Genomic DNA, 17985 nt, shown 5'->3' with positions numbered 1-17985 from the left:
GAGCAGAGGAGGTTGAGGGGAGATTTGGTAGAGGTGCACAAGATTAAGACAGGTTTACATCAGGTAGACAAGGAAAAGCTGTTTCCATTAGCTGATGGTACAAGGATTTGGGGGACGCAGGTTTAAGGTATTGGGCAAGAGGTGCAGGGGGACCGCGAGGAAGAACATTTTCCTATGCAGTGAGCGGCAATGATGTGGAATGGCTGATTTCAAAAGGAAACCAGTTGGGCACTTGAGGGAAATGAAGCTGCCGGGCTATGGGGTTAGAGTGGGAGGGATGGAACCTTTTTTTTTAAAAACTCATTTACAGGGTGTGGGCGTCGTTGACCAGGCCGGCATTTATTGCCCAGCCCTAATTGCCCTTGAGAAGGTGGTGGGACTAACTGGATTGTTCTACAGGGAGCTGGCATTGTCTTGATGGGCCAATTGGCCTCCTCCTGTGATTAATGACTATGACCTCAAGGCTCATGTGTCCAGACTCTGCAATTTTGGCACGCTGGAATTGCTCTTTTTTTCTGAATCAAACTTAGGATTTGAGAGATTTTATTGAGAGCAGTTAAGCCAAGCACTCGATTAAGTCAACACATGGATTGCATTTTGGGTGAAATATTGTAGGAGACAAGCAGAAAACTGGCAAGGGAAAAACAACAAAAAAAATATATATAAAAAGAGGCACTGTGGAAAATATCACATGCAAAACGGGTCTGGCTCTCTGCACAAAATGATCTCCAAGAATCCAGGAACTAGCAATTTTGCTCCGATTACCACAGGGCGGCCGAGAATGGGCAGTGCAAAGTTATCACACGAATGCAAAATGAGATGCCAACTCGGTGAAGCGACAGCACAGGATCGCACGTAATGCTAAAAACTACAGGAGCAGCACGCTACAGGCAGAGCTAAGCGAGTCCACAGCTAACGGAGCCAAACAAAGCTCTGCAGTCCCCCCGCCAGAATCAGTCACGGATGGTGGCGGGCAACTCAACAACCAACAGGAAGAGGTGGTGCCAAAAATCTCCCCACATCCTTCATGCTGGGGAAGTCCAGAACATCAGTGTATAAGACTAGGCTGAAACATTCACAGCCATCTTCATCCTGAAGTGCCAAGCGAACAGGGGGCACAGGGGAGGGGGGGCAGGGGGCACAATACACTTTATATACTATACTTTATATCTAACTATATACCCAACAAAAACGGAGTGCGCTCAAGATGACTGAATGCCTGGAAAAGAAGTGTTGCATTTGAGATGACTCATGTGAAAGGTCAGACAGTAATTCCTAAATATGCATCTGTACACGGAATGGTTACACTTAATAGTCAGCAGACAGCAGCAAAAGAACCAGAGTTGGCAATGTGGAAAGAATTTTATTTTGATGCAGTGTTGTTATCTGGAACACACTCTGCCTGAGGGGATGAGGGAAGCAGATTGAATTGTAACTTTCAAAAGGGAATTAGATACATACTTGGAATTAGATACATACTAATGGTAAAAACATTTACAGGGCTTTGGGGAAAGAGCAAGCGGGAGTGAGATTGTTTGGATTAGTTCAAAGAGCTGGCACATGTATAAAGGGCTGAATGGCCTCCTTTAGTACTGTATCACTCGGATTTTGATGGTACAAGTCAGAAAACGCAACAGCATTGAAGGTGATAAAAACAGAAAAATGCTGGAAAAACTCAGTAGCTCTGGCAGCATCTGTGGAGAGAGAAACAGAGTCAACGTTTCAAGTCCGTATGACTCTTCTTCAGAGCTGAAGAGAGGTAGAAATGTGATGGGTTTTATACTGTTTAAAGAGGGTGTGGAGCATGTGGAGTAAAATAGAAGGTCAGGGATAGGTGAGAGCTCAGGAGAGATTTGACAAAGATGTCATGGACACGAGGCAAAAGGAATGGTAATGATAGTGTTAAAGACTAAGACAGGTGCTATTAGTGGCATAAAGGTCAGATAGCAGCAGGTGTTAATAGCAGAACAAGGGTCAGCGCTCTGGTAAAGCGAAACATAAGAACAAGTTACAGACTGGCCCTGTGGGTGGCCGGTTGCTGTGGGAGGAAGGGAATAAATCAAAATGGAAGACAGAGCTCATGGCCTGAAGCTGTTGAACTCAATATTCAGTCCGGAAGGCTGTAAAGTGCCTAGTCGGAAGATGAGGTGCTGTTCCTCCAGTTTGGGTTGGGCTTCACTGGAACAATGCAGCAGGCCAAGACCAGAAATGTGAGCATGAGAGCAGGGTGGTGAATTGAAACGGCAAGTGACAGGGAGGTCTGGGTCATGCTTGCGGACAGACCGAAGGTGTTCCGCAAAGTGGTCACCCAGTCTGCGTTTGGTCTCTCCAATGTAGAGGAGACCGCATTGGGAGCAACGAATGCAGTAGGTAAATTAAACGATAGGCAAGTGAAGCGCTGCTTCACCTGGAAGGAGTATTTGGGGCCTTGGACGGTGTGGAGAGGAGGTAAAGAGGGAGATGTTACACCTCCTGCGATTGCATTGCAAGGTGCTGTGGGAAGGGGATTAAGAGTTGGGGGTGATGGAGGAGTGAACCAGGGTGTCCCAGAGGGAACGGTCCCAATGAAAAGCTGATTGGGAGGGGGTGGGGGGGAAGATGTGTTTGGTGGTGGTATCATGCTGGAGTTGGTGGAAATGGCGGAGGATGATCCTTTGAACGTGGAGGCCGGTGGGGTGAAAAGTGAGGACAAGGAGAACCCGATCATAGTTGTGGGAGGGAGGGGAAGGGGTGAGGGCAGAAATGCAGGAGATGGGTCGGACACAGTTGAGGGCCTTGTCAACCACAACTGGGGGGAAAACTTGGCTCAGGGAAAAAAGAAGAAATGTCAAAAGCGCCATTTTTGAAGGCTGCATCATTGGAACAGAGGCGATGGAGGTGGAGAAACTGGGAGAACAGGATGGAGTCCTTACATTGACACGGAAACTAGGAGCAGGAGTAGGCCATTCGGCTTTGAGCCTGCTCTGCCATTCAATATGATCATGGCTGATCCTCTATCTCAACGCAATACTCCCACTTTCTCTCCATATCCCTTGATGCCCTTAACATCCAAACATTTACCAATTTCTTTCTTGAATATACTCAAGTGGTCCGGCCTCCACAGCCTTCTGTGGTAGAGAATTCCACAGGTTGACCACCCTCTGAGTGAAGAAATTTTTCCTCATCTCAGTCCTAAATGTCTACCCCATATCCTGATCTGTGGCCCCTGGTTCTAGACTCCCCATAAAGGGGAAACATCCTCCCTGCATCTAGCCTGTCTAGCCCTGTTAGAATTTTATATGTTTCAATCAGATCCCCTCTCATTCTTCTAAACTCCAGTGAACACAGGCCCAGCCGAACCAATCTCCCCTCATACGACAGTCCTGCCATCCCCAGGATCAGCCTTCGCTGCATTCCCTCTATGGCAAGTATATCCTTTCTTAGGTAGGGAGACCAAAACTGCACACAATACTCCAGGTGTGGTCTCACCAAGGCCCTGTATAACTGCAGTAAGATATCCCTACTCAACTCAAACCTTCTTGCAATGAAGGCCAACATACCATAAGACCATAAGACATAGGAGCAGAAATTAGGCCATTCAGCCCATCGAGTCTGCTCCGCCATTCAATCATGGCTGATAAGTTTCTCAACCCCATTCTCCCGCCTTCTTCCCGTAACCTTTGATCCCCTTACCAATCAAGAACCTATCTATCTCAGTCTTAAATACACTCAATGACCTGGCCTCCACAGCCTTCTGTGGCAGTGAATTCCATAGATTCACCACTCTCTGGCTAAAGAAGTTTCTCCTCATCTCTGTTCTAAAAGGTCTTCCCTTTACTCTGAGGCTGTGCCCTTGGGTCCTAGTCTCTCCTACTAATGGAAACATCTTCCCCACGTCCACTCTATCCAGGCCTTTCAGTATTCTGTAAGTTTCAATCAGATCCCCCCTCATCCTTCTAAACTCCATCAAGTATAGACCCAGAGTCCTCAAACGTTCCTCATATGTTAAGCCTTTCATTCCTGGGATTATTCTCGTGAACCTCCTCTGGACCCTCTCCAGGGCCAGAACATCCTTCCTGAGATACGGGGCCCAAAATTGCTCACAATATTCTAAATGTGGTCTGACCATAGCCTTATAAAGTCTCAGCAGCACATCCCTGCTTTTATATTCTAGCCCTCTCGAAATAAATGCCAACATTGCATTTGCCTTCCTAACTACCGACTCAACCTGAAAGTTAACCTTAAGAGAATCCTGGACTAGGACTCCCAAGTCCCTTTGCACTCCAGATTTCTGAATTCTCTACCCATTTAGAAAATAGTCTATGCCTCTATTCTTCCTACCAAAGTGCATGACCTCACACTTGCCCATGTTGTATTCCATCTGCCACTTCTTTGCCCATTCTCCTAAACTGTCCAAATCCTTCTGCAGCCTCCCCACCTCCTCAATACTACCTGTCCCTCCACCTATCTTTGTATCATCTGAAAACTTAGCCAGGATGCCCTCAGTTCCTTCATCTAGATCATTAATGTATAAAGTGAAAAGTTGTGGTCCCAACACTGACCCCTGCGGAACTCCACTAGTCACCGGCTGCCATCCTGAGAAGGACCCCCTTATCCCCACTCTCTGCCTATTGCCAGACAGCCAATCTTCTATCCACGCTAGTACCTTGCCTCTAACACCATGGGCTCTTATCTTACTGAGCAACCTCCTGTGCGGCACCTTGTCAAAGGCCTTCTGGAAGTCCAAGTAGATAACATCCATTGGCTCTCCATTGTCTAACCTACTCGTTACCTCCTCAAAGAATTCTAACAGATTTGTCAGGCATGACCTCCCCTTGATGAAACCATGCTGACTTTGCCCTATTTTACCATGCACTTCCAAGTATTCTGAAATTTCATCCTTAATAATGGACTCTCAAATCTTACCAACAACCGAGGTCAGGCTAATCGGCTTGTAATTTCCCGTCTTTTGCCTCACTCCCTTCTTAAACAGGGGGGGTTACATTAGCGATTTTCCAGTCCTCTGGGACCCTCCCTGACTCCAGTGATTCCTGAAAGATCACCACTAACGCCTCCACCATCTCTTCAGCTATCTCCTTCAGAACTCTGGGGTGTAATCCATCTGGTCCAGGAGATTTATCCACCTTCAGACCTTTCAGTTTTCCTAGCACCTTCTCCTTGGTAATGGCCACCATACTCACCTCTGCCCCCCGACTCTCTCGAACTTTGGGGATGTCACTCGTGTCTTCCACTGTGAAGACTGAGGCAAAGTACCTATTCAGTTCCTCCGTCATTTCTTTGTTCCCCACTACTTCTCCAGCGTCATTTTCCAGCGGCCCAATGTCCACTTTTGCCTCTCTCTTACCCTTTATATATCTAAAAAAAACTCCTGCAATCTTCTTTTATATTACTGGCTAGTTTACCCTCATATTTAATCTTCTCCCTCCTTATTTCTTCTTTAGTTGTCCTCTGTTGGTCTTTGTAGGCTTCCCAATCCCCTGGTTTCCCACTGCTCTTAGCCGCATTGTAGGCTTTCTCTTTAGCTTTCATGCTGTCCCTGACTTCCTTTGTCAGCCATGATTGCCTCGTCCTCCTTTTAGTAAGGTTCTGCTTCCTAGGGATGAATTTTTGCTGTGTCCCCCAAATTACTCCCAGAAACTCCTGCCATTGCTGTTCCACTGTCTTTCCTGCTAGGCTCATCTCCCAGTCAATTCTGGCCAGCTCCTCCCTCATGCCTCTGTAGTTGCCTTTATTCAACTGTAATACCGTTACATCTGATTCCAGCTTTTTCCTCTCAAATTGCAGGGTAAATTCTATCATATTATGGTCACTTCCTCCTAAGGGTTCCTTCACCTTAAGCTCCCTTATCTAATCTGCCTCATTACACATCACTAAATCTAGAATTGCCTGTTCCCTCGTGGGCTCTACCACAAGCTGCTCCAAAAAGCCATCTCGTAGACATTCCACAAATTCCTTTTCTTGGGATTCACTACCAACCTGATTTTCCCAGTCTACCTGCATATTGAAATCCCCCATGATCACTGTAACCTTGCCTTTCTTACACACCTTTTCCATCTCCTGGTGTATCTTGTGCCCCACATCCTGACTACTGTTCGGAGGCCTGTACATAACTCCCATTATAGTTTTTTTATCTTTGCGGTTCCTCAACTCTACCCACACAGATTCTACATCATCTGACCCTACGTCGTTCCTTGCTATCAATTTAATTTCATTTCTTACTAACAAAGCAACTCCACCACCTCTGCCAACCTGCCTATCTTTTCGATAGGATGTATATCCTTGGATATTTAGCTCCCAGTCCTGATCCCCTTGCAGCCATATCTCCGTAATGCCCACCACATCATACTTGCCAATTTCAATCTGCGCCACCGGCTCATTTACCTTATTTCGTATACTGCGTGCATTCAGATACAACACCTTCAGTCCTGTATTTCCCGTCCCCTTTCTCATTGTTGTCCCTTTATCTGATGTGCTTGAAGTTAGATTCCTAGCCCTTTCCAAACACTCTGTCCTATTTTGTGTTCTGGAGACTTTAATAGCCTCTCCTGGGCTCTCCTTTCTTTTCAGTTTTTTCATAATTTTCCATGAAGTTGAATCCACCACCCCGACACGCTAACCTGCTGCTTTCCATTTCCCTTCCTAATTGCTTGCTGCACCTGCCTGTCTACTTTCATTGACTGGTGTACAAGAACACCTAAATCCCTTTGTACATCCACATTTCCCAATCTATCACCATTTAAATCATACTCTGCCATCCTGTTTTTCACACTGAAGCATTTAACTTAACATTTATCCACGTTATACTGCATCTGCCATGTGTTTGTCCACACACACAGCTTGTCTAATCGCCCTGGAGCCTCCTCGCATCTTCCTGGTTGCCCAGTCACACAGGAAGCGGGGTGTGAGGAGCTGTAGTCGAGGTAGCTGTGGGAGTCGGAGGGCTTGTACTGAATATTGGTGGACAGTCTCGAACCAGAAATGGAGACAGAAAAGTCAAGGAAGGGAAGGGAAGTGTCGGAGATGGACCATGTATAAGGTGATAGAGGGGTGGAAATTGGAAGCAAAATTTATGAATTTTTCTAGGTCCAGACAAGAGCAAGAAGCGGCACCAAAACAGTCATCGATGTACCGGAAAGGGTTGTGGTACGGGACCCCGAGTAGGACTGGAACAAGGATGCTTCACATAGCCCACAAAAAGCCAAGTGAAGCTGGGGCCCATGCCAGTACCCAGAATCACATCTTTTATTTGGAGGAACTGAGACAAATTAATGGGGAAATTGTTCAGTGAGAGAACAAGTTCAGCCAGGTGGAGGAGAGTGGTGGTGGATGGGGATTGTTCGGGCCTCTGTTCGAGGAAGAGGTGGAGGCCCCTCAGGCTGTCCTGGTGGGGGATGGAGGTGTAGAGGGATTGGACATCCAGAGTGAAGAGACAACAGGGTCAGGAAGCGAGAAACTGTTAAAATGACATAGGGTGTCAGAGGAATCATGAACGTAGATGGAAAGAGACTGGACAAGGGGAGAGAGAATGGAGTCATGATATGAAGAAATGAGTTCCTGGGGGCAGGAACAGGCTGACACGATGGGTTTACCAGGACAGTCCTGTTTGTGGATTTTGGGAAGGGGGTAGAAGCAGGTTGTGCCCATCACATTTTAGCTCTTAAAGAGTCATACAGATTCAAAACGTTAACTCTGTTTCTCTCTCCACAGATGCTGCCAGACCTGCTGAGTTTTCCCAGCATTTTCTCTTTTCATTTTAGATTTCCACCATCTGCAGTATCTTACTTTTACTTTAGCGTTTTAAAGAGAGGGTAGATAAACACAGAAAGGAATAGAAGGATACAGTGATGGGGTTAGCTAACAGCAGAGAGTATTTCTATGCTGTACATTCTATGGAAATCGTCGCAACTGCTCAGGTCTTAGCATCTCACACACACACAGGGCAGATAGGAAGGTGAAGCTGAGACCACAATCAGATCAGCTATGATCATATTGGATGACACAGCAAGCTCAAAGGAAGGGAGAAAAAAATGAATAAAGACAAATGAAGTAAAATAAGTAACAAGACAATAAACATTAAAATTTTAAGACAGAAAGGGACACAAAGAATGAGGAAACTGAGCAAAAATAAAACATGAAAAATACTTGCATTTATATAGTGCTTTTCACAACCTCAAGGTGTGCCCAAGCACCTTACACCCAATGAGGTACTTTCAAAGTGTTTGTCAGTATTGCAAGAGGAAACATGGCATTTTGCATTCAGCAAGATCACTATCACCTTGTTTTTCCCTGCACAATCGTGTCAGTCATTCAGCTATTCCTGCTCACCATCCTATCATACATCTCTGTCCCTTTTGCTTTCTCTATGCTTCCACCCCCCCCCCTTTCTTTGCCTCCACTGTTCGTTTCTTGTGGATCTAGTTCTGACGAAAGGTCATCAGCCTGAATCATTAGTTCTCCACAGGTACTGCCTGACCTCACGAGCGTTTCTAGCATTTTTTAATTCCTATTTCGGATTTTCAACATCTGCAGTATTTTGCTGTTGACTCAATGTTGAGCTCAGATCGAACCTGTTTAAAGCCTAACAAGATAAAATTAGGTGTACAGCAAATGCGGCTACATTAGTTCAATGACACTGCCTTCCAAACCCACGACCTCTGCCCCTAGAAGGACAAGGGCAGCAGATAGATGGGAACACCACCACCTGGAAGTTCCCCTCCAAGTCACTCACCATCCTGACTTGGAAATATATCGGCCGTTCCTTCACTGTCACTGGGTCAAAATCCTGGAACTCCCTCCCTAACAGCACTGTGGGTGTACCTACACCACATGGACTGCAGCGGTTCAAGAAGGCAGCTCAGCACCACCTTCTCGAGGGCAATTAGGGATGGGCAATAGATGCTGGGCCCAGCCAGCAATGGCCACATCCTGAGCACGAGTACACTAAAAAATAAGTTACACCACTGTCACTTCAATGTATACTCGGGTTATTAAAAGTGCTTCCAACAAATTATGGAAATGACTAATTTGCCTATTATAGTCACAATGAAATCTCACAGCAGCATCTCTTTCATGTGGGGAATTAATTTTCAGCATTTATTGTTTGCAAGATTATACCAGGAACTGGAAGCAAAAAAAAAACACAACCCACATATCCCAGCCTTCAGCTTGTTAAACAATTGGGCGTTAGCATCAGCCTTTTTGGTTGCTTTTTTGCTGCTAATGGGATGTTGGCCTTTATCTAAAAAAAAGGAGCCAGAATACAAAGGGGAGGAAGTGTTGCTTCTGTTGTACAAAAGCCTTTGGTCGGGCCCCATCTGGAGTAACTATGTTCAGTCCGGGACACCGGACCTCAGGAAAGACGGACTGGGACTTGGAAGGCCGCTCAGCGCAGATTCACCAGGATGAGAATCAAAGCAAAATACTGCAGATGCTGGAAACCTGAAATAAAAACAGAAAATGCTGGAAAAACTCAGCAGGTCTGGCAGCATCCGTGGAGAGAGAAACAGAGTTAACGTTTTGAGTCTGAGAGACTTCTTCAAGGCTCCGAGCTTCAGAGCTCTGAAGAAGAGTCAGACGGACTCGAAACTTTAACCCTGTTTCTCTCTCCACGGTTGCTGCCAGACCTGCTGAGTTTTTCCAGCACTTTCTGTTTATGTTTCACCGGGATGATACCGGGTCTTAGCCAGTCAAATCAAGGGCAGGCTGCAAAGCTTAGCTTTGTACTTCTTTTGAAGTTTGAGGCTGATTAGATTGAGTTGTTTAAAATATTAAAAGAATTTCACAGGGTAGATGGAGAGAAACTATTTCCTCTGGAGGGGGTGAATCAAAAACAAAGGGGGCATAATCTATACAATATTATAACAAGGGGGAAGACGGTGGGGTAGTTGTAACGTCACTGGACTAGTAATCCAGAGGCTCCGGAGAGACGGGTTCAAATCTCACATGGCAGCTGGTGGAATTTAAAAATTACATACGATCATATGAATTTGATTAATAAAATCTGGAATTGGCCTAGTCTTAGTAATGGTGAAAGTATTGCCGATTGCCGTAAAAAACCCATCTGGTTCTAAAACTAATGCCCTTTAGGGAAGGAACTCTGCTGGATCCTTACCTGCCCTGGCCTACACCTGACTCCAGGGTCATGGCAATGTGGTTGACTCTGAACTACCTTCTGTAATGGGGCCTGGGCAATAAATGGCTGGCCTTGCTGGCAATGCAAACATCCCATGAAAGAATACATGGTAAAAAAAAAAATCTAAAAATTGGAACCTATTGTAGGCTGCTCAGGGGTGAAATCAGGAAGCACTTCCTCAAACAACAGGTCGCAATGTCTGGCACCCTCTGTCCCCTGAAGGCTATGGATGTCGGGGGGGAGGGGGGCCAGGGAGGGGTGATGGGGGGGCGGTCATCAATAGGAATTTTCAAGACTGAGATGGGGTTAGGGTATCATTGGAGCAGATTGAGGGGCTAAATGGCCTCCTTCTGTTCCTACATTCCTTTGCTTTCCTCCCACACGGGAGTATGGCTGTCACACTCAGGACTCATCAGAAGCTGGTTTTATTCATTTCTTTTTGTCATCACCCACTGGTCAGCACTTCAGTGGTGTTCTTTGTTCTACATGTCAGGCAGGAGAGAGCAGCACTGAATGGAGGAGACACATTGCAGCCTTTATAAAGGCTCTGGTGCAAAGGGTGACCTTCCATTTTCTGTAAAGGACAGGTCCGGTTCACCCTTTCGAAACGCAACTCTCGATCGCCCACTGTCTTAGGAGATTGACAGCCCTCCCCCCTCCCCCGCGCTCTGCAAACATTGCCGCATTGTAATGGCCCAAAAGTCCATCACGCCGCTCCGTCAACTAAGCCCTTTGATTCCGATTACAAAACACAGAGGGCTGACCTGGGAAAGAATTTAATCCAACATCGAGGGTCACAAAATAAGGGCACACGTGAATAGAGTTATTCAGCAAGGTCCCCGTGGTCAGACAGTCGATGAGGGGCCAACCAGGAGCACGGTAGACGAGGGCTTTCTCCACGCAGGAGATGAAAATTAAAAAAGGATAAAGCAACAACTTGCATTTACATACCGCCTTTAAAGCTGAGTAACATCAAGGTTTTACCCAGAGATGTGATCAGATGAAAGTCAATATTAGGAGTAAGGTCTTTTTTTACCCCCAATTCTTTCATGTGGATGTGGGCGTCGCTGGCAGGGCCAGTTATTTGTTGCCCATCCCTAATCGCCCTTGAACTGAGTGACCTGCTCGGCCATTTCAAAGGAGCAGTTAAGAGTCAACCACATTGCTGTGGATCTGGAGTCACATGTAGGCCAAACCAGCTAAAGATGGCTGATTTACTTCCCTAAAGGACATTAAGTGAGCCAGATGGGTTTTTAGGACAATCGATGGTAGTTTCATGATAGCAAAATACTGCGGATGCTGGAAATCTGAAACAAAAACAAAAATTGCTGGAAAAACTCAGCAGGTCTGACAGTATCTGTGGAGAGAAAGACAGAGTTAACATTTCGAGTCCGTATGACTCTTCAGAACTAAAGAGAAGTAAAAATGTGGCGAAATATCTACTGTTTAAGGAGGGGTGGGACATGTGAAGCTGGATAGAAGGCCGGTGATAGGTGGAGGCAAAGGAGAGATTGTGAAAGATGTCATAAACAAAAGGCCGAAGGGGTGTTGATGGTGGTGATACTGGCTAAAGGAGGTGTTAAGGAGACATTAAGAGTAGATGGTAGTTTCATGGTCACCATCACTGAGGCTAGCTTCCAATTCCAGGTTTATTAATTGAATTTAAATTCCACCAACTGCTGTGATTTGAATCCATGCACCCAGAGTATTAACCTGGGCCTTGGGATTATTAGTCCAGTGACATTACCACCATCTCTCCAAAGGTTGGAGGTGGGAACAAAGGTTCAGTCAAAGAGCTGATTTAAGGGGCTCTCCCCTCTCCCAAGATCTCCTCCTTTGGCTCATACAAACATATGAATGAGGAGTAGGCCACTCAGCCCCTCGAGCCTGCTCTGCCATTCAATAGGATCATAGCTGATTTGATTGTAATCTCGATCCCACATTCCTGCCTACCCCCGATAACCTTTCACCCCCCCGTTAACCAAGAAACTATCCTTAGCTCCGCTTTAAAAATATTCAAAGACTCTGCTTGCACTGCCTTTACAGGACAAGCGTACCAAAGACTCACTACCCTCAAAAAATGTCTCCTCATCTCTGTCTTAAATAAGCAACACCTTATTTTTAAACTATGACCCTAGTTCTAGATTCTCCCACAAGAGGAAACATCCTCTCCACATCCACCCTGTCATGACCCCTCAGGATCTTATATGTTTCAATCAAGTCACCTCTTACTCTTCTAAACTCCAGTGGCTACAAGCCTGGCCTGTCCAACCTTTCCTCATAAGACAACCCTCCCATTCCTAGTATGAGTCTAGTAAACTTTTTCTGAACTGCTTCTAACGCATTTACATCTTTCCTTAAATAAGGAAGCCAGTACTGTACACAGTACTCCAGATGTGCTCTCACCAATGCCCTGTATAACTGAAGCAAAACCTCCCTACTTTTGTATTCAATTCCCCTCACAATAAATGATAATATTCTATTAGCTTTCCTAATTACCTGCTGTACCTGCATACTAACTTTTTGTGATTCATGCACTAGAACACCCAGATCCCTCTGAATCTCAGAGCTCTGCAATCTTTCACCAATTAGATAAAAAGCCTTTTTATTCTTCTTGCCAAAATGGACAATTTCACATTTGCCAACATTATTCTCCATTTTCCAGGTCTTTGTCCACTCACTTAACCTATCCATGCCCCTTTGTAGCCTCATGTCCTGTGTGTCATCAGAAAATTTAGCAACCATACCCTCACTCCCTTCATCCAAGTAATTTATATACAATGTAAAAAGTTGAGGCCCCAGCACTGATCCCTGTGGCACACCACGCGTCACATCCTGCCAACCAGAAAAAGACCCATTCATGCCAACTCTGCTTCCTGTTAGCCAGAAAATCTTCTATCCATGCCAATGTGCTACCCCCTACACCATGAGCTTTTATTTTCTGCAATAACCTTTGATGTGGCATTTTATCAAATGCCTTCTGGAAACCTAAGTACAGTACATCCACCAGTTCCCCTTTACCCACAGCACATGCAACTCCTTCAAAGAACTCCGCTAAATTAGTTAACATGATTTCCCTTTCACAAAACCATGTCGACTCTGCCTGATTGCCTTTAATTTTTTCCTAAGTGCCCTGCTATAACATCTTTAATAATAGCTTCTAACATTTTCCCTATGACAGATGTTAGGCTAACTGGCCTGTAGTTTCCTACTTTCTGTCTCTCCCCCCCTTTTTGAATAAAGGAATTCTATTTGCTTTTTTCCAATCTAAATGGAACCTTCCCGAATTTAGAGAATTTTGGAAAATTAAAACCGGTGCATCAACTACCTGACTAGCCACTGCTTTCAAGACCTTGGGGTGAAGTCCATCCAAACCTGGGGGTTTGTCAGCCCGCAGCCCCAAGTTGCTCAATACCACTTCCGACTTCCGTGGTGATTGTAATTTTCCTGAATTCCTCCCTTGCTTCCATTTCCTGACTTACAGCTATTTCCGGGGCGTTACATGTGTCCTCTACAGTGAGAACCAAAGCAAAATACCTGCTTAATACATCCACCATCTCCCTACTTTCCATTATCAATTCCCTAGACACACTTCCTATAGGACCAACTCTTACTTTGTTAACTCTTTTCTTACTTAAATATTTATAGAAACTCTTACTATCCGTCTTTATATTACTAGTTAGCTTTCTCCCATACTCTAAATTTTACCTCCTTATTAATCATTTTGTCATTCTCTGCTGTTACTTAAAGTCGTTCCAATCTTCGGACCTGCTTGTCTGAATAGGTTTCCTTAAAACAACTTGGGATGATTTTCTGTGTTAACAGTTCTTTATAAAGGCAAGCTGACTGCATACAGCAAGATCCCACAAACTGCAATAAGATAATTGGTCATTTAATCTGTTTTAGTGGTGCAAGTTGAGGATTAGAGGAACAGGAGAAAGCCAATTAAATCCTTGAGCTCGTATCGTCACTCACTGAAATTATGACAAATCCGCATCTCAACATCACTGACTTGCCTCTCTTCCCTATCCCTTAATACCCACACTGAACATAAATCTAGCAATCTTAGCTCTGAAAGATCCATTAGACCCCCATCTTTTTTTTTGGAGGGGGTGGGGGTTTGTAGGGAGATAGTGTTCCAGATTTCCACTACCTGTTGTGTGAAGAAGTGCATCCTGACGGCATTCCAGAAAAATAATGGAATTATCCTATAGTTTGGATGCATTTAAAGGGAAACTAGATAAGCACACAAGGGAAAAACGACCAGACGGGTGTGCTGATAGGGCGAGGGAGTGCGAGGTTGTGCGCAGGGTGGTCACAAACACAGGCAGAGAGTTGTTAGGACGAAAGGCCTATGTAAATACTAATATCATTTATGTTTGAACTGCATAGGACAGGAGGCAGCCATTTGTGCTTGTGCTGGCTCTTTGAAGGAGCTGTTCAATTGGTCCCACTCCCCCCTGCTTTCCTATAAATTTTCCCCCTTCAAATACTTACCCAAATCTCTTTTAAAAGTTATTTGAAACTTGAACTAAGTGACTCTCAATTAAGAATGGACCACATTTCCAAAGCTCTGGGATCAAGGATTGAAGTGAAATTTAGCTCTTTAATTTTTTTTTTAAAATCGAGATACAGACCACGTAAACTAGAGTCTTGGATAGGTTTATGGAGAAGTGCGACGACCAGGACTGAACCCGATCAGGATGGAGCTGGTAACCTACCTAAGCCCTCGGATTCAAACAGGTAAGTCTCGTCGACACCGACCGCTCTGCACCACGACAGGAAATTGGCAGTATTGTCACGTGCAAAAAAGGAGCCAGATGGAGCATCGGTTTTACATGGAACTTTCCTCATTGTAAAATGCTAAAAAAAAAATGAAGGTGCACAGAATTATCAATAGAAAAATACACCAGTTATACTTTTATGCTTTGTGAACCCAGATTTCATACCAAAAGGCTAAACACGCACTCCCTCCACGTTCGACGCACAGTGACAGCAGTGCGCACCATCTACAAGGTGCACTGCAGCAACTTGCCCAAGCTCAATCGACAGCGCCTCCCAAAACCCGCGACTTCTACCACCCAGAAGGACAAAGGCAGCAGATAGATGCTAATGCCGCCACCAGCAAGCTCCCCTCCAAAGCCAGACAACATCCCGACTTGGAAACATATCGTTGTATCTTCACTGTCGCTGGGTCAAATCTGGAACTCCCTCCCTAACTACACTGTGGGTGTACCTACACCACATGGACTGCAACGGTTCAAGAAGGCAGCTCACCCCCCACCTTCTGAAGGGCAAATAGGCATGGAAAATAAGTGCTGGTCTTGCCAGCATATTCCCAGAATTATCTTCTTAAAATGCAGTATTATTAGACTGGGATCTAAAGCAGTAGCTATACCTCTTTTTCAAACAAATCTATCCTGAAGTTAGCAATAAGTATTGAGTGAACTTTACTCCAGTTCCAATTTTAATTTAAGGCATTTGGAGCGGGTGGGGTGAAAGGATCGAGGGAAGGGATGGGCAGGAAGAGGGAAAGAGCAGAGAAGAAAGGAAAGAAAGAATTTGAAATGGTTAAAATAACTCGGGTCTCATTTTTGGAGCAGCCAGTGCGTTTCCAGCTACATCCACCCGTAATTAAATGAACAAGATTCCAAGTGGTCTCACAACTCCAGCAATAGCATAAAGACTGAACGCGTGTGTGTGTAAGCATGTGTCACAATCCCAATGTCCCGCACTGCCCTCTGCAAAGCTGGGCTTTCACCAAGTCTGAGTCTGAAGCTGATCGCCATCTGTTGCACAATTTCATTAGCAATGTTAGCACCAGTGCATGTTTATGTAAAATATTCATTAAACTCCACTCACAACAGCCACAACATTCTAATTACTCGCATCTTTCAATCAAGCCTCATTATGTTTCTGACAGCGACTGCTCTGCGGAAGCCAATGAGCTACCAGTTTCCAGTGGAGTGCTTAACATCCCTCTGCTCACTGATAAACCAATTTTTGAGTGAAAGGGTGATTAACAGTAACAGCTATTTAAAGAGACAATAAACTGGGTCTTCACCGCTCAGCATTGAAAGCACAGCAGATGTTTTTGTGCCATTAGCTGGAAGATTGACAGCAATCCAATTTAAAAGGAGCAGAAAGAAACATGTGAGCCTGTCAAAGGGAGGTCAGGATATTGGGAACATTGGAACCGGCTAAAGCCATTCTGCCCTGAGTCTGTTCCACCATTCAATTAGATCATAGCTGGTCTGTACCTCAGCTCCATTGACCTGTCTTTACTCATATCTCCAAACAGCAACAATCTACTGACCCCCAAGCTTGAAAGCGTCAATTGATCCCTAGTATTCATAGCCTTTTGGTGAGATGGAAGGAAGGAGTGTGCCAGATTTCCAGTACCTTTTGGGTAAAGAAATCCTTCCCGGCTCATTTTAAGGCTCCGCCTCTTTGTTCCGGTTTCCCTTTATCTGCCCTATCAAATCCCTCAATCACCCTTCATTTTCTATTAGGGACTACAAGCCTAGACTTATCAACGTTGTCATCATAATTTACGCCTATCAGCCCTGGTATCATGCTGGTGAAACTGTGCCGTTCCACCTCCAAGGCCCATATAACCTACCTGGGTGTAGGGCCCAGAGCTGAGCACAGTTCCTACAGGTGGGGTCTGGCCAAAATTCTGTAGAACTGAACCATTAGTTCCTCCCCTTTATTTTCCAGCCCCCTTGAGAAATGGGTCACATTCCATTCACCCTTTTGGTTACATGTTGCACACATGCTTTGAGTCATTTATGTACCTGGAGCCCAACATCTCCTTTGCTCCTCGTCTCCCAACATTAAGAAAAGATTTAATTTGGTCTCTCTTGGATGCAGCTTGAGTGACCTCACTTCCCCACCTGAATTCTCACCCACGGAGACTGGGCTCTTGTTCAGTGTATTTGGATGGCACACTCAAGTCATGTTTTGCTGTAACTCCTTATTTAAACTGCACATTTAAGCCATATTAAAATTAATGCCACAGTGTTTTTACAGAGGATTAAATAAAACCTACAGCAGAGAAACAGGCTAATACTATATTCAAGCCTCCTTACATCCTTCCTCAGCAAACTCCGTCAGTGCAAACCTCTGTTCCTTTCTCCTTCGTGTTTATCCAGCCTCCACTTAAATATATCTATACCATCCATCTCAACCACTCTCTGTGGTAGCAAGTCCCACGTTCTCACCACGGAGTTCAAAACGTTTCTCCCGAATTTCCCCATTTGATTTCTTGTGACCATCTCATGTCGATGGCGTCTAGTCTTGCTCTTCACAAATGGAAAGACTCCGTCTACTCCATCAAAGCCCTTCATAATTTTTAAACACTTTGCATTGATGCTAAAAATTTGTTGGGGCAATTTTGCAAGCTTTGCCTCATAGCAACACATGCGAAACTCAAACACCTGATGCTTAAGATACTCTGAATACTAATGCCTAGAATAGATTAGAATCATCTTCACTGCCTCTCATGTTAAGTTTTATTCATTCTTAGAATGTGGGCATCACAGGCAAAGTCAGCCTTTATTGCTCATCCCTAATTGCCCTTGAGGTCGTGGTGGTGGGCCACCTTCTTGAACCGCTGCAGTACTACTACAGCTGGCAATTAAGGCTCAGTCATGTGGGTGTGGATCTGGAGACACATACAGGACAGCAGGGGGTGTCAGCTGTGGCTCAGTTCATAGCACCCTCGCCTTTGAATCAGAAGATTGTGGGTTCATGTCCCACTCCCGGAAACCAAGAACTGTGAATGTACTCGAAAGAGTTACATGCGATCTGTTGATAACTCGAAAGAGTTACAGGACAGCAGCTTCCTTTCC

The 17985-nt window shown here is 45.0% G+C and overlaps 1 protein-coding gene across 4 annotated transcripts in view; it reads right to left on the bottom strand.

The window, feature by feature from the left end:
• Nucleotides 1–17985, bottom strand: part of gas2l3 (growth arrest-specific 2 like 3) — a 55515-nt gene that overhangs the window by 13342 nt on the left and 24188 nt on the right. For all 4 annotated transcript variants that reach the window (XM_078567554.1, XM_078567556.1, XM_078567555.1 and 1 more), the window contains one exon: nt 14854–14995. In XM_078567554.1, coding sequence (XP_078423680.1) covers nt 14854–14995 — 142 coding nt within the window. The remainder of the gene's footprint in view (nt 1–14853; nt 14996–17985) is intronic.

The sequence above is a fragment of the Cetorhinus maximus genome, chromosome 22, assembly GCF_964194155.1.
Source record: "Cetorhinus maximus chromosome 22, sCetMax3.hap1.1, whole genome shotgun sequence".
NCBI classification, from domain to species: Eukaryota; Metazoa; Chordata; class Chondrichthyes; order Lamniformes; family Cetorhinidae; genus Cetorhinus; species Cetorhinus maximus.
Note: the sequence above shows the minus strand (reverse complement) of the source record. Positions and strands in the feature narration are given on the sequence as shown.